At 32.6% G+C, this 22003-nt stretch overlaps 1 protein-coding gene across 3 annotated transcripts in view; it reads left to right on the top strand.

The window, feature by feature from the left end:
- LOC133197144 (titin homolog) overlaps nucleotides 1–20478 on the top strand; it is a 51796-nt gene extending 31318 nt beyond the window's left edge. The window contains exons 18-32 of one of the 3 annotated variants that reach the window (XM_061333006.1): nucleotides 146–217; nucleotides 1019–1121; nucleotides 1956–2162; nucleotides 2774–3072; nucleotides 3221–3335; nucleotides 5038–5112; nucleotides 8015–8086; nucleotides 10768–11003; nucleotides 11834–11989; nucleotides 14331–14345; nucleotides 14575–14595; nucleotides 16600–16808; nucleotides 17342–17514; nucleotides 17886–18036; nucleotides 18941–20478. In XM_061333006.1, the coding sequence (XP_061188990.1) occupies nucleotides 146–217; nucleotides 1019–1121; nucleotides 1956–2162; nucleotides 2774–3072; nucleotides 3221–3335; nucleotides 5038–5112; nucleotides 8015–8086; nucleotides 10768–11003; nucleotides 11834–11989; nucleotides 14331–14345; nucleotides 14575–14595; nucleotides 16600–16808; nucleotides 17342–17514; nucleotides 17886–18036; nucleotides 18941–19187 (2151 nt within the window). In that variant the 3' untranslated portion in view covers nucleotides 19188–20478. Of the gene's footprint in view, nucleotides 1–145; nucleotides 218–1018; nucleotides 1122–1955; nucleotides 2163–2773; nucleotides 3073–3220; nucleotides 3336–5037; nucleotides 5113–7642; nucleotides 7718–8014; nucleotides 8087–10767; nucleotides 11004–11833; nucleotides 11990–13452; nucleotides 13531–14330; nucleotides 14346–14574; nucleotides 14596–16599; nucleotides 16809–17341; nucleotides 17515–17885; nucleotides 18037–18940 lie in introns of those variants that run through there. The other 2 variants (XM_061333007.1, XM_061333009.1) reach the window with 2 other exon arrangements.
- Nucleotides 20479–22003: the final 1525 nt, after the last annotated feature.

The raw sequence follows: 22003 nt of genomic DNA, 5'->3' as shown, positions 1-22003 counted from the left end.
TTATTGTAAGCTCTATTAACAGTTTTGTTCTTTATCTCATCTCTGGTTTTAAACTTGCTTCCAATCTGGTTCAAATGCCTCTGACACTGCCAATATTTTCCTCTGAATATGCATGATATGCAAACTAACTTCTGACCTCTTCTAGCGGGCGGCTAAGCTCTGGATGGACACCCACCCCCCACGAGATATTTCTAGAAGTCACTCGGTTCAGGACAAGGTATTTACACACTGGTTCACCAGGAATTTTATAGGTGTAGAAACTATAAGTTTGTCTGGTTTAAAAATATTATTTCCAGAATTTTGTCTTTGTTTATATCATCTAAAGTGACACAGTACCTTCATTGTCGGATACCCTAAGGTGATCTCTTCTTTTACTCATCTCCCAGTGATGAGTAAAAGTGGGTATCCAAAGATGCAGTACAGTATAAAATACTGTGTATCTCAGTAATTAGGCAGTCTGGAAGAAATTCTGTGGCACATGGCACTTTAAAATGAAGTACTTTGTTTATTTTAATTTTTTTTTCCTTTTCAATTTTTAAAGTTTTTACAGTCAAATTTTCATATTTCCATGCATATTTCTTTAATACACCATTCATATTTTGGCAAATAAAAATTGTCACATTGTAATGTTTTTTAATATGTATTTGAAATGTTCTATACATACTTATGTATATGTTTGTGTATCTTTATATATTTATATGTACATGTAACAATTAAGATAATGCTTCAATCTGTGTTTAATTAAAAGAAATGTAAAATTAATTAAATTACCAAACTAACTGATTTTAAAAAATGCATTTATATACTAATGTAAAATAATGTGTTGATCTGAAACTAAATTCATTACATGCTTATAACCTTGAAAAAAAAAACAAACTTATTTGTATATAGGCCTGAATTTTGTACCCTAAAGAAAGTTAACAGTGCAATTAATTACACAACAGATATGTAATAAATAATGGGAAATATGGACACCAAGATTCTGATGAATGTAATGCATAATGTTTGTTGTTTGTAGTCAATTGTACAAGAGATAATGGCAGGACAGGAAAAGAGAAAGAGTGCAGGACCCACTGCAGGAGAATACAAAGAACTCATCAAGGCCAACCTCAAGACAGCAAGTAAGTATCAAATCAGGGAAATCTATCTCAGAGACGAGATAGAACACAAACTGTAGTACAAAGAACTCATCAAGGCCAACCTCAAGACAGCAAGTAAGTATCAAATCAGGGAAATCTATCTCAGAGACGAGATAGAACACACACTGTAGTACAAAGAACTCATCAAGGCCAACCTCAAGACAGCAAGTAAGTATCAAATCAGGGAAATCTATCTCAGAGACGAGATAGAACACACACTGTAGTACAAAGAACTCATCAAGGCCAACCTCAAGACAGCAAGTAAGTATCAAATCAAGGAAATCTATCTCAGAGACGAGATAGAACACAAACTGTAGTACAAAGAACTCATCAAGGCCAACCTCAAGACAGCAAGTAAGTATCAAATCAGGGAAATCTATCTCAGAGACGAGATAGAACACAAACTGTAGTACAAAGAACTCATCAAGGCCAACCTCAAGACAGCAAGTAAGTATCAAATCAGGGAAATCTATCTCAGAGACGAGATAGAACACACACTGTAGTAAATCTACTATGTGTTATGTGTACGGTGTCTGATACATGAAACTGAAGGAGTGGGAGTCAAAAATGATGGGCTGAAGAGTATTGCTTCTGGAGAATATATATATATATATATATATATATATATATATATATATATATATATATATGTATGTATAACTACCAAGGCACTACATAAATCTGTATGATTTGTTCAGGAACACACGTCTGGATTAACAAGACTGTGCTGCTAAATATTGTACGAACCTTCAATCTCACATTGAACAGATCACTAGTTCATTTATGCACAGTAATTTTCTTGGTTTGTTCCTGTAGTGTCTAGTGCTAGTGGTGAAAACGTCCCAGCTGACACAGAGGTCAGTCCAGAACTGATAGACACACTGGCCAAGGAGGACGTCGCTGCTGAGGATTTAGAGATAGTTCAGGACGACGACGGAAAAAGTCTCATCCGCACCAAAAGTCAGGTCTCCATGGCAATGGGTGGAGTTAAGGAAGGTCATATCTATGTACCAGTGGCTAAAAGTAAGCTAGTGCTCTGTGTCTAGGTATCTGCTGCAGATGTCATGGAAATTTTGAATAAATAAGTACGATTAGGGGTGTTTTTATGATAATATCCAAAAAACAAAAATTCAGCATCAATACTTTCAATTTACTTAAGTTTGACAAGTAAAATTTGAATTTGTGGGTATACCTTTTAAATTTTTTATATAAATATCTTCACACTGCTATCCATCACCATATAGCAATAACTATTGATAGCAAAGATTTAAGACTTTCCTTCAATGTACAGTACTTTCAAAACCTTGATATTTATTGCACACTATAGTTACCGTATAACTTTAGCTAACATTTGGATATCATAACCATTCTATAAGAAAATAAACTGCTAGTACTTATAATTACTGTGGTATATGGTACATTTGGACTTCTTTTAGTTAACAAGCTATCATTTCAACTGTTTCAAGTTAATGTTGTAATACTAAAATTATCAACTGTGTGCTAGTGAAGTTAGCTAGGCCTAATTGTCTTCAGTGTAATTGTAGTGTATATATAGTGAGCTTTTAACTTGGTGAAGGTATCTGCTTTGGTGTTGCGGTTGCTTGGTAACACTGCTTAACCCTGTTGCTTTGCAGACGGGCAGAAGGCTCCTGCTACTAGCATACCTGTGGATCGGCAATCTAATGCTGATATAGGGGAACTTGCTGTCATTCACTATTCTGGGGACAAAGACTTGGTAAAGGCAGAGTCTGAGAAAAGCCCCTCAGAGAAGGGCAGTAAAACCAAGTCCCAGCCCCCCTCAACTCTTGGGGAATCTATTGTAGAGGAGGAGCAGTTTCCAGATGATACCTCTGACCGCAAGTCCCACGTGTCATTCAAGGATGAAGAGGAGATTGAAGATGAGTTTCAGAAAGCCGTTAAGGAGGCAGAACAGGTTTGTGAAGTTGGGATCATCTCACACAGACTGCAGTGAGGGGGAAAAAAACAACCCTTTGCAATTATTTATGGGGGATAATTTTTTACTTAAAGTGTTGTAAACAATTATCTTTTGAGTGGATGAATGAATTTTTTTATACATCCAGAAATCTGACAAGCAGAGCATGAAAAGTGGAAAGACGGAGTCAGATGGTAAAAAGAGTAAGGTGTCGATGGAAAAGTCCACATCCCCAGTCAAGAAGAAGGAGGAATTTGTTGTGGGTAAGTAATGGATAAACAAAATGTTATTATGTGGCCACTGCTTTATTTCAGGATAAAATTAACAAGGAAAAGATAATGGTTATAGGTTTATAGGATGTGAAATGTATAGTACTGATAAGCATACCAGGTAATTCTGTTGATAAATTTTATTAAAAATTTAATTCATAAAGTTGTTAATTATCATATTTTTTCATTCTTATTAAGGTAAAAAATTTATGAATTTTACTTTATACATGTACAGTGGACCCTCAGATATCCGGACGCCAGATATGCGGACGCTTCAGTTTCCGGACAATTTTTCATGGGAACAGAATTTTTTAATGTTATTTTGTCTCGTTTAACAGGAATTCCGCGTTCCGTATCTGGACTGTCCTTTTTCACCACAAAATGAATTTTTACATTATATTTTGGTTCATTTATCTGGACAGTAATTTTTTTAATTGGTCTGTCAACTCTACTCAAATTTCTAGATCTGGGTGTTAATTGTTGTAAAAACACTGGCTTGGCCGTTTGTTTTAAAAAAAATGATTACCTGTGACCTGTTATCACTGGCTTGCGGCAAGGTTATTTATAGGCTGATGGGTACGCACGAGACTCTCGCATCTCTATCATGTATTTGATATGTATTAATTAAGGGAAATGCTTTTTATTTATGTCCATTTTTTTTTTTTTGTAGTTGGCAAATAGTTTTCTTTTTCTGTTAGAATACAGTCGTAACATGGTTTTATGTATTGCTATTTATAGACATGACATCGTGGGTATTTTTTATGCACAGTATTTTGTGTGCAACACGGATTGTGATTTGATGACATTTATAAAATCACTTTCATTATTAAAAATCGTTAATACGATCTCGCTTGGAATGATTATGAATATCAAATAAGAATAGAGATATCGAAAGATTTTTTTCTCCACCAGCTCTACAGACTCTTGGCTGGGAGAAGTTGATTTATAAGACACTGGGAAGTAGAAATAATTGAGGTTTTCATATAAATAATGTTTCATCCAATGACAATTTACTTTTTTATTTTATTTAAACAGGTATTGAGTAGTACTAACGTATATTAAACTATTTAAACAATAAAACTTAATGATATATAGCAGCATTTTATTGCCAATGGTATGAAAGGCCATATAACTAAAATCAAGGCAATTCAGGTATCCGGACGCTTCACATATCCGGACAAATTGATTGGGAACCAAAGCGTCTGGATAAATGAGGCTCCACTGTATGTGCAGACATAAACTTTAAGACATCAAGCTTCAATCTATTAACTTAAAACACAGGTTTTGCAGCTTCTTTCCAAATGGATAAATCATAATTACCGGTATCTTGAAATATTCATCGTTTGAAAAATTTCCATCAAATGATATTTATTAAGATAAATACATAACAGGTGATACTACATGTACCGGTACATGTACTTAAAGGAATTCGTGTTTTGTTCTCTTTATTGGAATTATTAGTCAATAAGTTTTAACAGTTTCAGCAAACTATGATTTTTATTCAAATAAATACCAAGAAATATTGATATTGCTATTTCAATATTGCATCAAATAGTCTGTGACCTATATTTGCAGTCTTTTTGAATATGCCGAGATCAGTACATGTACATATAGTATTTTGTCACAAAATAGCATTTTTTAGTCTCAAAAATTATTTTTACATGCATTTATTCACAATTTGGATGTTACTTCTCAGGCAAGGTAGATACAAAGGATGATATTAAGGCACTGTATGGTCAGCCTGAAGCCCCGCCCAAGGAGCCTTCAATGGGTGAGAGAAGAGTGGGACTAACCCTTCACTAATGTAATGTCTCGCTGCCACTTAACCCACTTAATTCATCCTGTTTAGGTCTAAGCTTAACCTGCTTCAATGGTCATACTGTATTGTAAATTGTCATGTGCATGTGGACTAAATACGATTGTTTTTATTGCAGGAATTTTAACCACTTTCCCCTTTACCGTGGAAGATTGTCTTTTAGTTTTATTTCCATTTCTAATCATCTCTTGTTCTAAATCATGCTTGTCTGGTGAAGGATTCATAACCTCATGTATTTTTAATAACAGTATTTTACAAATTATTATAATTTTGATATTTCTTGTTGAATTGTTCAACTTTTCAGACGTAGATTTCATCATTCCTTTTATATTGTTGGAAACCAAAGGTTGGTTTCGCTTCTCTTACTTAAGAGAGAAGAAAGCAAAACTGGTCGTGGGTTTCTAATGATGCATTCCTCTATCCCATTCTAAAATAATAACTTATTACAAAAATGATTTACTTACAGAAAGATTAAGCTTGTTACCAGTTATGTTGTATATAATACATTCATTGATATGGAAAACTGCAGGTGTTTTCTTACTGTTGTAAACTTTTTATTACCTCTACTTGTTATAGGGGTTAAAAAAGCCAGTCCTGTCAAAGAGTCGCCTCCCTTACCTTCCCCTCCCAAAAGTGCCGGTGAGACTGTGTGATGTGTACTGATATCACAATCAGACAAAATTTGTCTGCATTTGTGGTTTAATGAATTATGTCCTTTTTTAAACCAAAAAAAATAAATAAATAATAATAATAACATATTTAAAAGTTGCACACAAGAAATTTTGATTGACAATATTCATAAAATTACATTCACCTCACTGTGTGCAGAAAATATTGTAAATGATCACTTCTTGAACACTATAGTATTTAATCACAAATTCCAATAATTACTTTTTGCAGTCACAGTAAAATTGCTTAATATTTCAGGACATATAAGTATATATAGATATTTTTCGTATGACATATTTTCCCTCTGAGTTATTTCCCTTGGCTGCCATCTTGGTGGCCAAACTGGTGAATTTTCCTTTTTAGCAACCGATTTTAAATTTAAAATCTATGGTAGAAATATGGGACAAAAATCTTTGAAATACTAAAATTATGAATTAAAGGAAGCTTTTGCAAATATATATTCATAAGAAATACTGTGATATCTTCACCTCAATGTCCAGTATGACAAGTTTAAATTGGTTGAACAATGAAGGAATCTGGGCTTGTTGACCTCCAATATGGTGACCAGTGGGAAATAACTCTTGCTAAAATTGCGTCTATCAAAAACTATTGATTGACATGATTGAGTCATAAAATTACATTCGCATGACTGTTGAAAAAAAATATATGTAAACTGTCATTTTTGAACATTCTAATATTGAATGACTGTAACTAAAATAATTACTATTTACACAAACACAGTAAAATTGCCCAACATTTCAGAACATATAAATATATGTATGGTATAATTTCTTATAATTTCTTAGAATTCATGGTGATAACATCAAAGGAAAGGCAAGAAATTGACCCAAATCAAGACTACAAGGGGGATAACTCCTCCATTTCAAAACCATCTTTACCAGTGCTAGAAAGTTTAAGTGAGAACAAATTATTTTAATGATTGGTTATAAGGTACACAGCACTGACATGTTTGATTCTCCTTGATGGCAGATGATGCATATTGTGGTGAAAGTTTTCTCCCTGAGCATTCCTTGGGGAATACAGGTGTTTACTTTTTGAGTCTTGCAATGCATATATGTTTCTTAGTGACACATGGGGGTAATATTTTACTTGTAGAACTGTATTAGGGATTGTACACATCTCAGAGTGACAGATTTTGAGGAACACATGTGCTGTTTGTTTGTTTTGCAGTCAAAAATAGTCACTGGAATTAGGCATTGACATTTTAAGAATAAAAGAAAAAAGAGTGTTCTGATCATTTTCTTGATGTTTGTAACAAAAGCTCACTGAGAATGATGGGATCTTTCTGATACTTGAAGGAAAAAAATCAGTAGAGGAAGAACCTAAAAAACTTGTGGTTGAGCAAAAAAGCATCAAATCTGCAAGTACGGCCAAGAGCAGTACTACTGGTACTAAAACTGTGACGTCTGCTAAATCAGAGGAAATGGGTGAGAAATCAACACAGAGCAGATCACATGACAACACAATTTGAGTGTGTGAGCTAAAATGGTAGCACACTGGGAAAGTCACTGATACAGCAAAACACAATAGCTTTTGAAACAGTTAGGATTTGTCACATGCATCTAGTTTAAAATTTTAGAATCTATGAGAATTTTTAAAAAAAATTGAAGAAATTTTACACCTACACTTTTGTATCACTTTTGCAGTTTTGACAGATTTTTTTTTCCCCATTCAAACACTCTTTGCAGCTTGTTCACTTACTTAATATATTTGCTTTCAGATTTGGTGCCTAAAACGATGGAGATAATTCTTTTTTTAAAAAATGCTTACTTTAAGTTTGAAAATTTCCTTTCAGCTCAAATCCAGCAAGATTTCCAGAATGAGATTAAAAATCTAATGGGCAAAGGGCCAACACAAAAAGATGTGAAGGGTAAATTGTTCCCTGAGTAATTGAACCACCCCACGGTATTGGATGTAACACCCCACCAAGTGACTCTCTAACACACTGATTTAACAAACTCATTTCTCTGCTAATACTTTGTTTCTCTTTGTATTTTTTGCAGGTGTCACTCAGCAACATTTTCCAATTAAATTCTTCAGACCTATGTGACGTAAAACAAAAGGCTATTTTTTTGTGTGTGTTAATTTTTGCTAAGACGCCTGTTTTGTTGAGAGGCTAGAAAATTATAGATCAGTGTGGTAATTGGCCAGATCTTTTATGTTACAGGAAGAGTTGAATACAAAGATGAATTAAAACATCTGTATAATAATCAGGCTAGAAAGCCTGAAAAACCCAAGGGTGAGACTAAGTTCAGACTGTCCATATTTATTTTGCAGTTAGAGAATTTTTAACATTCAGATACTATTGCTTTATTTTCTATTATATATATTATATATACATGTGTTTATTACTACCTGTATTTAGGGATGGCAATCATTGTGAAGAGGGTGGGGGATAATTGCAAATTGGGTAACAGAGCCTATTTATAAATTGTATAACCCTTTTATGAGGTCAATTCTTAAATATATCAACTTTAAAGGAAAGTATATCAACCGAGCACGAAGTTCGAGGTTGATATATTTTTCTGGTCACGCAAAATTCTCAGACCATAGAAATCAGTCACAATGTTACATAGACCAAAAATCTGATAAGCTCTTGTGAATTAAATTGAACTTGTCAAATGAAAACAAAAGTTTATCAGTTTGTAGAATTTTAAAGACTTTGTAAAATAAAAGAACACTAAAAAAATATAAATGAATCAACCTGTTGCAAATTTTTCAGCTTTGCCAATTAGTTGGTTATAAACCAGCAGGAAATTGCCATTCCTATCATGATTTTTTTTCTCTCAGCCTCTTTTATATATACTTTACTGCAGACATAAATTTGATTTATTACACTTTATTGAGTTGATCTATAAGTATATAGCCTTCTTACTATGTATGTTTATACACAACAGAATATTCCTTCAGCACTGTGTTTGATCTTTTTTCCCACCCTTTGTTGCAATTAATACTATGTATTTGATAACATACTCTTTAGTCCATGTTTTTTAGCTCTACTGGTCAGAGACCAGAAGAGCTTATGCGATAGTAAGGTGTCCGTCGTCCGTCCGTCTGTCTGTCTGTCTGTCTGTCTGTCTGTCCGTCTGTCTGTAAACAATTTTTCAAAACGCTACTCCTCCTACAGTTTTGGTCCGATTTCAATATAACTTGGCACACAAGTAGACTACACTAAGATACATAATTTAGTGCATCGGTTTTTGATTTCGATGGACGGTGTTGCCATGGTTACTAAAAATAGAAATTTCTGTGAAATTCCTTTAAAATGCTACTCCTCCTACAGTTTTGGTCCGATTTCAATATAACTTGGCACACAAGTAGACTACACTAAGATACATAATTTAGTGCATCGGTTTTTGATTTCGATGGACGGTGTTGCCATGGTTACTAAAAATAGAAATTTCTGTGAAATTCCTTTAAAACGCTACTCCTCCTACAGTGTTGGTCCGATTTCAATATAACTTGGCACACAAGTAGACTACACTAAGATACATAATTTAGTGCATCGGTTTTTGATTTCGATGGACGGTGTTGCCATGGTTACTAAAAATAGAAATTTCTGTGAAATTCCTTTAAAACGCTACTCCTCCTACAGTTTTGGTCCGATTTCAATATAACTTGGCAAACAAGTAGACTACACTAAGATACATAATTTAGTGCATCGGTTTTTGATTTCGATGGACGGTGTTGCCATGGTTACTAAAAATAGAAATTTCTGTGAAATTCCTTTAAAACGCTACTCCTCCTACAGTTTTGGTCCGATTTCAATATAACTTGGCACACAAGTAGACTACACTAAGATACATAATTTAGTGCATCGGTTTTTGATTTCGATGGACGGTGTTGCCATGGTTACTAAAAATAGAAATTTCTGTGAAATTCCTTTAAAACGCTACTCCTCCTACAGTTTTGGTCCGATTTCAATATAACTTGGCACACAAGTACACTACACTAAGATGCATAATTTATTGCATCGGTTTTTGAATACAATGGACTGTGTTGCCATGGTTACTAAAAATAGAAATTTCTGTGAAATTCCTTTAAAACACTACTCCTGCTACAGTTTTAGTCTGCTTCTAATATAATTAGGCATACAAGAATACTATACTAAGATACATAATTTAGTGCATTGGTTTTTGAATTCGATGAACAGTGTTGCCATGGTTACTTAAAATAGAAATTTCTGTGAAATTCCTTTAAAACGTTACTCCTCCTACAATTTTGGTCTGATTTCAATCTAATTTGGCACACAGTTAGAATACACTACGATACATAATATGTATTTCTGTTTTTTTTATTTGGGTGAATGGTGTTGTCATTGTTACCGGTACTAAAAATAGAAATTTCCGTGAAATACTTTCAAAACGCTACTACTCCTAGTTTTCATTTGATTTCAATATAACTTGTCACAAAAGTAGACTACATTAAGATACATAATTCTATTTATTGTTGCATGTTGCAATGTTTCAAATCCAAGTGCTACTTTTCTTTTGTTATACAAACAGACCAGTAGAGCTACAGTCTCATCAGAGACTTCTGGTTTTAATTCACTGTGACCTATTTTTTCTTCCTTTTATCAAATGATATTTTATAACTTAATGACCTCCAGTGCATTCTCTTATTTTCAACTCTTTCTTGTCTGTTCTGCTTATGTGTTTCCATTTTGTTTTTCAGATTGTTTGTTTTTTATATTTTATTGTATAAATATAAACATTTTGTACATCTTTCTCTTCAAATTATCTAAGTGAATTGTCTTTCTGAAATATACTACAAATGATTTTTTTTACCTGAAAATTGTAAATTAAGTTTTTCATTAAACAATTTTTTTTCATTAAAGGTGTAATTCTTTTAACATTTCATTCAAGAAGCCTGAAAAAGCCACAAGTAGTTAATAACTGACAATTTATCAACTTTTTTAAGGAGGCAAAACCAAAAAGAAGGTTCCATCCCCAACAAAAAAGCCCACAGTCACCAAGGAGGCTAAACCAAAGGCCAAAGGTAAGGCCAAGGCCAAGAAGAAGGAGGAGTCCCCTGAACCGAAACCAGCAGAGCCTGAACCGGTGCAACCAGAACCTGAACCTAAACCTCCCACACCAAAACCTCCCACACCACCCCCACCAAAAGAGGAGCCACCCTCCGATCCTGAGACTGATAGAGTAAGAGTCAGATACAGTGTAACTGGTTTTAACTAATTACTGATATAATGACTACCAAGCTAAATAAGGAAAATATTATGTCTCGGTATTCATTTCCTCAAGAACTACAAAACAGAATTCTATTAATAAAGAAATTTTTGCCATCTTCAAGAAGTTCAAATTGTCCCTATTTTTTTTTTTTTATTTTGTATAATAATAATAAAAAAAGACTTGATAATGCACCAGAAATCTAAAGTAAAATATTTTTCAAAAAATATCTATTACAATGGTGGGTATATTGTTTTGCAGAGAAAATCTATTGCTTCCAGCATAAATGTTAACCTTAAGAAAGTGAAATCAAAGGTATAAAGAGTGAGACATCACAGGTCACCTGTCGTCTAATGATCTGGTTCTTTTTCAGTGACATCTTTCTTTCACTGTAATCATTTTGCAGTGCCTTTTTTACAGTGATGATATGAAGAAATTCATATTAATGTGCCACTTTCTATTCATACAATTTCATGGTCACATTCAGTTCACTGGGAAGACCACAAAAATATCAAAGATTTCTAAAGACTAATATACATGTACATAATTCATTTTGAATTAATTTTGAATATCATAAACTTCACCATTCATTAAAGTGAGATTTTGATATTTTTCACAACTAATACTGTAGATATACACTATGCTTGTTTCCAAGGACAATTTTTTTTCTAAAACAAAGCGATACAAATCAGGCAAAATGGAAAGTACATTGGTTTATTTGATAACAAGCAAAACTTCTTCCACCAGTTTCCTGTAAAATAACTAAAAGAGAAAACAAACTGATGGTTTCGTTTACCTTACAGGAGTCTGTGTCAGACTTGAAGAGCGAGGAAAGCTTTGAGTTCCACATTGTCAGGGATTCCCCCTCACCAAGTCCACCCCCTCCTAAGGCCCCCTCAATCCCATCTGTGGAGGAGGAGCCAGAAACAGAGGAAGAGGAACCCATAGAGGATGAGGATGTAAGTTAATTATCTCCCCTTTATATGTACACAGTCACCTTAAATGTTGTCAGTTTTTGGAAATCTAAAACTGGTGATGGGTAGGATTTGGTTTATTGGTAATGGATTAAATCTTTCCATGATTTTTTTTTTTTTTTTTTTTTTTTGGACATGCTTAGAAAGAATCTGGGGGGATAAGACGAGCCATGTGCCCATGCCCATTTTTCGGCTATGCAAGAACATTTATTGGAAAAAATCTCTCAATTGTTCGAATTTACTTAAGCATTTTAATGTTTACCGTAGTTTTCAAAATGATATTTATATTCTAAACAAGCTAAACAGTTGACTTTCATTTACTGTCACAAATGTCTAACATGGGTAAGGACTTCTATTTATAATAAATCTGCATATTGAGTGTTTACACTTATTGTGGAGATATTATAAAAATGTTAACATCGTATATAATGATAATGGTGATCTAGAAGCGCTTTTATTTAAAATAAATAAAAACGGGAATAAAAGTATTCAAATATCTATTATAATTTTTATCCGGCATTTTAAATAATTTACTGTAAATAAGTTCATTACTACATGTATATATTTTATTTCCAGTGAAAAAATATGTTATTCCTATAGACATTTTTTTATAAAGTAAAACAAAATTAAAAACCAAAAAAAAAAAAAAAATCAAAAAATCAGTGCATGACTCGAAAACTTTCCTCAATAAACGTCCTTTTAAAGAGCTCCTTGCTAACCACTAGACCACGGAGTCACACTTATATGCCTTTTTAAATAGCATACAGTTCTCTATATTTAGCAAGCATTTTTGGACTTAGATTTTTTTAAGACTACGGTGAAAATTTAAGTAAGTTAACTTAATTTTTTATGTAGAGTGGGTCTTCATACCAAATTTTTGCAAGTATAAAAAGCAATATCTTTCCATTGCCTTTCCTTAATCGTTCTCAAAAAAATGGTACGATGACCCACTCTATTTAAAAAATGTAGTTATATCATCCAATTTATGTCAGTTTCTGTGAAATTGAGCGTGATGCCGTTTTCTTGTGTTAATCAGAATCATTTTCGCTGTTACAGTATTCAGGTTTTGTCAAATTTGTATGCAAATGGTAATAAGCATTACATTAATTCAACAAAAAGTGAAGTTTTTGTAAAATGAATTTTTTGATTTTTTATCGATCGTTATGTAGGCATATGGCTCGGCTTATCCCCCCAGTTTCTTTGAATATTTTTAAGATGATTTTTTTTTTTTTTTGGACATTCTTAGAAATTTGAATATTTTTAAGATCTTGATAATTCTACAATATTTAGTAGATAAAGTTGTCTGCTAAGCAATATGAATTAGGCATCAATGTCATATTAAATGACAATCAGCAAGTGAAATTGTTTGAATCTGATTTTACAGGTAGAGATAAATTTAGTAAATGATCTTTTCATACATACCATTTCATTTTTATTTGAATTTGAAGGCATCTAAACAGGTAATGACTGCTTGATAACTCTGTCACAAAAGTGTCAATATCTGCACCCTTCATGACTTCTTAACAAGTCCTAAAGCAATTCCCAACCAAAAACAATACTCATTAACAGGAAAACAATCATAATTAATTAATTAATAATAATGATTACATGTAATGTTCTCATAAAGGTTTTCTGAAACTGAGTTAACACAGCTATTTTTTTTTTCAAGAAATCTATTTATCTTGCAGCCAGCCTCTATATATTTTGGTTTTTCCTGCAATAATTAAACTCTCTAGCAGTACATGTATTACCAATAATAAACTTCTTAACAATGTGAACATAAAAGTGTCACTAGTTAAAATAGATTAGGACACTCAGTATTCAACAGATTTTTAAATTTTACCATTACAAGTGTACTATGTATCAAATTATGATGAGTATCACCATGTTATGTTAGATAAAATATTAGAGAGTTTCAATAAATTGATTCCCTTCTATTCTGAAACAATTTACTGAATCAGTTTACAGTTAAATCAGGTTTTAAGATTACCAAATATAGATTATTAACAATGAAGACAAGTAATCAAAACCAGATACAATTCTTTGCCTAGTTGTTGCTTTATTTTGCACATTCTCCTTGCCAACAACTTCTCATCTGAATTTCTACACTTTGAAAATATACAGTTTTATAATATACCAGATATGAATTTATCTATATATAAATAATACTCTCTCTTTTCAATTATCTGAAGATGTATGATTGATTGATTGTTCATTCATATGTTTGGATTTTTTGAATGATGTTTTGTGTATTTATATCCATTTGTTTGGTTGATATCCATTACATGTTTAATATTCTCTTTTTCCTCTAATTCCCACGTTAAAGAAAGGGGTGAAAAAGGTAAAATTAACTATTGTAATTGCACGTAATTTTAACATTGGTGGTAGTCAAAGAGCAGATCAGTTCACATAATTTTTCAAAATCAAAATATACCAGTGTTAAATAATTTCTGTAAATGATGAATTATCAATTCTTTTTATTATTGTTGATAAAATTCGAGATTTTTTTACTAATGTAACTAGAGTGAAATATTGCAGTAGATATGTAATTGAACTTTTTGTGCTTAAAGCAAATTGTCAAGAAGACTAAGGTATATTGTTTTATCTCTACATAGAAATTGCTTTTTTATCTTTTAATTATTATTAATTTTATTCTATATTTTAAAAAATATAAGAAGTTTTAATTAGCATGATACATGCATCTCAGTTATATCCCCTTGCTGCCCTACTACCACCAAACATCACCATGGTGTGACTTCTGTGTCAACTAGGGTTATTTAATTGCATGCCATGTGACCAGTTCAAAGCATGTCATGTGATCAGTCTAAAAGTGTATCATGTGACCTGTTTAAGTTCAAATTTAAAGCATGTCAGTGGACTGCTGTTACTTTCAAAACTAACTAATACATATAGCATGTCATTTGACGTAGTGTATGTCAATTGGATGGAAATTATGCAATGTTACTTTAAATATGTTGTGACCTTAATGCATGTCAGGCTATTTGCAATGCATGTCATGTCATGTGATGTCAATTTTAAGTATGTCATATGATCTATATTAATATCATAATGCCAAGACTGACAAAGTGCATGAAAGATATCTATATATCTAAAATTATTACAAATTAAGTATCTTATCAAATTACATCAGAGAACATATGTGGCAAAGGAAAAAATGCTTTATGACGGCGATAATTTTTTCTTACTGCAGAAAAGTACATAAATCTCATGTCACTTTAAGTTTTTGTATTGCACATCTTATCTAAAAAGAACATTAATCACACTAGGTGACCAATTTTTAAATATTTCCAATTTGGTTGTTATGCACAGAAATTGTAAACTCTCTTTGTACAAATGCCTGCACATATTTCAGTTGCTACAACCTAGCATTCTGCAATTCTTCTGACTTGTAAATGTTATGAAAGAAAATTGGTATTTGAATTTGAATGTTACTTTATGTTCAAGAACTTGAGGTGTCTTTATCTATTTTTGCTTGTGCTTTAAAAATCAGTGTTTTGAAGGAAAAAAAAGTTTTTTTGTTTTGTGATATAAATCTCACATTCAATATTTATTTTTCAATGGTAATTTTTAATATCAGGGTGGACCTAAGGTAATATGTTGTGGTCTTCGTGATGAAAATTGATTTTCTAACTAAAACTATTTCACAGTCACATTGCAAATACATCTACATAAAAAGGTAAATATGTTTTCAAAAGAAAAAAAAATGAACTAGATGAGTTAAATGCATTTTAAGGTTTTAATAATTCAATCTAGCTTTTATCTGAGATCTTTGTTTAAGATTGGAAATACATGTGGACCGAGGAGCACTCAGAAATTGTAAACCTCTTTGAATGCTATGCAGTCCATTATCTTACATCAAACCAGACATACAAATAAATTTCTCAAAGGACTGAAAATTCAATAACTTTTTAAAAAAAAAAAACAACTTTTTTTAAAAATATATTTATTTCATTGTTGGGGGGGGGGGGGGGGGGGGCATTCATTTTGTGGATAAATAATATCCTTCAAAAGAAAGGAATCCATGATGAAAATTTACTTACTAGCAATTAAGAAACCATGAAATTAAGTCCCCCATGAAATCACTTTTGGGAATAAAACCATGAAATGCTTACAGCCTAACAAAAATAAAGATTTCCATAAGTTATTTTTCTTTTTGTATCATTATTTCATAAGCAGAGCTCCTGACAGCCCCCTCCCAAACACACAGACACACACACAGACACACACACAAACACACACACTTAAAGAAGAAACCTGTTCATAGGTGAGGTTATAAACAAAACACAGTGTGCTTGAAGTCGTCACTTTGATACATGACTTAACAACATTCAGACAATGTGCCAGTAAATCACTAATTGAAATTGATGATGACGTCTGAATTATTCCAATATAATTTAGTTATTCAAAACTAAAAATAAATAAAAGCAGCTACAAAGACACATTCTAACATTTATCTGCTCTATATTTTTTTCAATTGTTTTTTTTTAAACTTTACCTGTATCAGAATGTTCCCTTGATTATGTATGACTTTGAATACTTTTTCTAACATTGCATTTCCTTTACATTCACTTAAGGATGAGGCAGCCAGATTGCGCATGATTTCCAACCGAGAGGCCAGGGCTGCCAAACGAGCTGCACAGGCCGAAAAACGACGACAGGAAGTAGAAAAACGACGACGAGAGAGAGAGGATCAGCTGAGGAGAGAAAAGGAAGAATTCGAGAGACAACAGCAACTTAAAGCTGAGCTGGAAGAGGAACGCAAGAGACAGGAGGAGCAACGAAGGTCAGTCATTGATTATTTAAAGTTATACTGCAGTGATATATTTTGATGTTAATAATTAACTAGAGGTATTGTGAGCACCAAGCTCACAAAATGTTACCCCCCCCCCCCCTTTCAAATGATTATAATGGCAAAGTCCTTGTTTTGCTATGGGAAACCTGAAATAAGTGTCAGATCAAAAAGTAAAATAGAAGGTGCACAATGGCACTATATAATAAAGAATGTGTGAAAGTCTCATTAGATTTTATTCAGTGGTATAGGAGGAGTTGCTTATAAGAGATGGGTACCCCTCAATATTATAGAAAGAATGGCAGTGTCCGTGTTTTGCTTTGGGAAACCCGAAATATGTATCCAATCAAAAAGTAAAATAGGAGGTCACAATGTCACTATGTAACAACGATTCTGTGAAAGTCTCAACTGTTTTTTCAAGTGGGGGGTATAAAAGATATGAACCATTACTCATATAAAATACTCATAGGTGTGTTGTGGGAATTGAAATTTCAAAGTTATCTCTCTTTGATTGTAATGTTTTCCAGACTTAAACGTGAGCAGGCAGATGCAGAGAGAGATGATGAAGAGAGGAAAGAAGAAGAGAGATTGAGGAGGCAGAAAATTGAGGAAGAGAAGGAGAGAAGAAGAAAGGAAGAATACCAGAGGAAACTGGAAGAAATGAAGAGAAGACAGGCGGAAGAAGAAAAGAGACGTCATGGTTAGTAGATTGGGGTTTATCATGCTAATGGACAGAATTGGGATAAATCAAGCAAATTAGATACTTTGAATGACCTCTTACTTGAATTAGGGCAAAAAAATTTATCGGGGTGCCACAAATTATGAGATTAAAGGTAGAACTACATTGTATCTTGATTATTTGAAGATATTTTAGAGATGAGAGAGGTCTTCGACAAAGATATTTGTCAGAGAGAGAACTCTAAGTCAGTCATTTAAACATTCAAGGAAATTAATCTTCTAGATAAAATTCTGCTGTTTTGAATTAATGGACAAAATCAGCACCCTCTCTCAATGGTGAAATTCCAATTTCTACATTCATTATCATGAATGAATATTTTATTATTTTTACAGAGGAGATGTTGAGGAAGCAGGAAGAAGAAGAAGAGCAGAGGAGGATTGAGGCTGAGAAGATGGCTGCCATGGAAGAGGAAGAGAGGAGGCAGTATGAGCTTCAGAAGAAACTGGAGGAAGAGGAGAGGCTGAGAAAAGAAGAGGAGGAGAGGTGAGATATGTTACAATAATGTGTTAGGAGGAAGGAATATTTTTAACCAACTACAGTCAAACCTTGTTATCTCAAACTTGATGGGACCGAGAAAAAACTTCGAGATATCCAAGGGTTCGAGATATCAAGGGTAAAATACTAAAGAAATATGTGGTTAGGACTTCCCAATCACTTCGACATATCCATGGTATTCAAGATATCCATGTTTGAGATACCAAAGATCAACTGTTTTATTCATGACTTACCGGTATTCGTAATTTGTCAGTTTGAAGTCTATCCATGACTGAAGAAAAAATTCTGCAAATACACAATTCCAAAAAAAGATTTGTGGTAACAAATATTTGTCACGACCATATATAGTGAATTCACATTGTACACGTTTCTCATGTTTGGTTACACGATATGTTCAGGGAAGTTTTTAATACAAAACTTACCTAGGGTTACTAAAGTTTTCTGATTAACATAAATGCTTGTGGAAAATAATGAAAGTTTAATATTTCTATATTGAGATCTTTTAAAATTTGTAATAAAAGATATTAATTTTGTTCTTTTTTAACCTGTATCAATACAAAATGAGTTCATTATACCCATGAATACATTACATCAGAGTTCATTATAACTGTAAAATTTTACAGGGAACTGTTAAGAATTTTGCCATGTTTCCCAAAATACTTCACTATATCCATAAAATAACAATGTCCGAGTTTTTACTAAACGAGTTTTACTGTAATCAGTAGAATTTGCACCTCTGGCCACATACATCATATAGCTAAAACAGACAATCCAATCATCAAATTTTTCCAATTAGATAAAGATTACAGCATTTAATATACCTGGTACATGTATATTTTTTCAAATCTGATTCTTATATTTCTTATGCCCTAACCTCTTGACATCTTTTCAGAATTCGTCGTGAAGAGGAAGCTAAGAAAGCTATGGAGGAGGCTCGTCGCTTGGCTGAAGAAATGGCTAGGAAACAAGCAGAAATGGAGGCCAGACTCAAATTCAACCGTACACTTCAGGTTGAGGCTCGTGGCTTAGAACATTCTCAGGACATCACACGAGCATTTGTTTTCTCATACTTTGAACTGCTCCAGTGGCTTGGTCTAGACATACCAGAATTTGAATTGTTGAAATTGAATCAGTATTGAAATGAAAGGCACATGTTGTTTTTTATGGATCTAATTTTACAAAGTAACAGTATTGCTGAAGGAGCTTTCTATGAAGTTAATTTTTCATTAAGATGACTAGTCCTATAACTGTTTCAGCTTAAGGGAGTTCTTAGTCTTTCACTTTATATGTATCTTTTTCTGACCTATTTTTGAAAAAATATTTTCTTGACTTTGCCCTTCAAATTGTATTTTTATATTTATTTACATGAAATATGTAATGCTATGTTGCACCTGCTAATTTATTTTAAGAGTTCCAATTTCATTCCTGTAAATCATATTTATTAGAGTAAGTAAAATATACATGAAATTTATGAGAGAAAAAATTGAACATCCACAAAGCAGGAACTGTATTTCCAAATAAGGAGAAATGTCCAAAGAAACTTTACACCCACACAAAAAAATTACAATAATAGGCACTGGATATTTATCCACTTCAAAAAATAAAAGATGTGCTTCATAAAGAACATCCACATTACAAAGCATGTTCACGTATCAGGACCTGTATTACCACAATAAGATAAACTATTTTTAGATGTTACTAAGTATGAGGTATTTGGTGCAAAATCCTCCAACAGAATATGTAGTTACAGAATATGTACTTGTAATCCCAAAATCATTTGTTATCATAGATAGTAACAGAACAAGTTTATTTTTGATAGACTAGTCAGTGAGTACCAACTGCTAGTATTAGAACAAATTAGTTTTTGTATTTTCTTTCCAAAGTACTTAATTTTTATAGCAGTATTGACTATATAAAGGTATTTACAGTATACATGTACCATTAAAAAAATTTGGCAGTATTTTCTGATCAGAATATATTTTCTCTCTTATGCTCTATTTTACTATTAATTTATAGAAATTACGTACACTTTATTCTGTATTGAACAACGAGATATGAGTTCATAAATTATTATTTTCCAGTAGAATGGAAAAGGGGATACATTTACGCTATATTTAAAGTATCATTTTTACATCATCCTTATTTTAGCATCTAGTTTATTAATCACATCAATAAAATCATTCTAATTCCATTTTCAGGATTTTTAAATGTTATGTAATTTTTTGGAACAATTTTGTTTGATATGACCACCTTTTAATATTGTTGACCACCACCTGAATTTGCTGACCACCTATTTGCTGGTCACTACTGTTTGCAGCACCACCGATGTCCTGCCAGTTGATGTATCTGTGATGTATTGAAATTTTAATGTACTGTGATATCATGTTTATTTATACTCATATTTTCAGTGAAATAAAATAATTTACACAACTTATTATTAATTAATATGTAATCAAGTGAAAAGATATTAAAGTTGTTATCTGCAGTTTTGTAGACCTATGATTTTTGCTCTTTAAAGTAAAAAAAACTTAACAAAAAATTAGGTAAATAAATGTGTGGTTTTTCTCAGTTTTACATGTCGAAAGATTCACCTACATTTCTAAAACTTTTGACATTTGTTGGCAAACATTTTAAAGAACAACATGCAATTAACATATTATTTTTAAAAATGGGTCAATTTATAATTTTGTTTGCATTCTGGCATACTAGATCCCTCTTAGTTTCTTGTACATAATGAAGGAAATAGTGCATTTTATATCTACCAAAATTTAAATGACTGCCTTTGAACTTTTGTAATTAACTGCCGTATAGTACTTTAACATTGACGAACTGTCAAGAGGAAAACCATTGCATTGAAACTAAATTGGGGTCTGATTTCCTTTTTTTCCAATGCTTCACTAAATATCTTGAATATTTTAGCCTGGTTGTAGTTCTTTTGATGTGGATCGACATGAAATGGTGAATCATTGATAGGGTTGAGGAGGGGGAAGCTATACCTAAAGCAACGCGATAATTACTAATTATCCCAGGGAAACACGAGAAAGCAGAGATTTCAAACATTCGATCAATGCAGGTTAAATTGCATTTACCCTTTTTGAGAGAAGATGTCAATTATCAGTTGTTTTTTTCAGTATCAGGAACTCTGTTGATACTCTTGGCAATAACGTAAGATTATTTGGGGGAGGGGGGGGGGCTCCCAAAGTACACGTGACCTCGAATAGAAGTTTTTCTATATACCAGAACGTTGTGCCAGTTTGCATCAAAGTACAAGTATTATAAAAATAAATGTTATTATCAATTGTAACTTGTTCAGGGAAATTATAAAGTTCATCTTCTAATCTGTCTGAGCTTTTGTGCGTGCAGATTGTTAATTTGCTTGGTAGATTTAAAGGCAGAGTTAATAATCCATTAATTTTCTGATAGAGAATGCATGCTTCAAATCCTCAAGTTCCCACCATCTAGCGATAAAGTTTTTACGTCATAGTATTCAAAACTTACACGTGCTACATACGATAGTCGCGAAATATACAATATATAGTTCAATTAACTTTGAGAAAATCTCGACATTCTATTTTTTCGCATTTGGACGGAAGTAAACGATAGGTATAGGTAAATGAACATTTTTTAAGTCGTAAAACACCAGCTCTAGGCATCTGGAACATAACAACTGGCATCAAAAGGATGCTTGGATTTATTGCTGAAGAGGAAATCTAGACAATGCTGTTCTTAAAGCAATAATAGCTACGGAGAAGAACCATAAAACTATGCACGTTGAGGCGATCTTAAGTGTAATCTGTCTATTATAGTTCACTTGTTTAAATGAAACATCCCATCACGTTACTGTCTTTCAAACAATATTCTGTCATTCATCATGCCTTTGTTAGACTTCGTACCAGCCAATGTGAGAAAGTTTACCATACTTAAACAATCTACATCAAAATGCAAATATTGATTG

Source organism: Saccostrea echinata, unplaced genomic scaffold (assembly GCF_033153115.1).
Source record: "Saccostrea echinata isolate AGI-Se365-2 ecotype Australia unplaced genomic scaffold, CSIRO_AGI_Sech_v1 ptg000030l, whole genome shotgun sequence".
NCBI lineage: Eukaryota > Metazoa > Mollusca > Bivalvia > Ostreida > Ostreidae > Saccostrea > Saccostrea echinata.
This window is presented reverse-complemented; position numbering and strand designations above follow the sequence as displayed.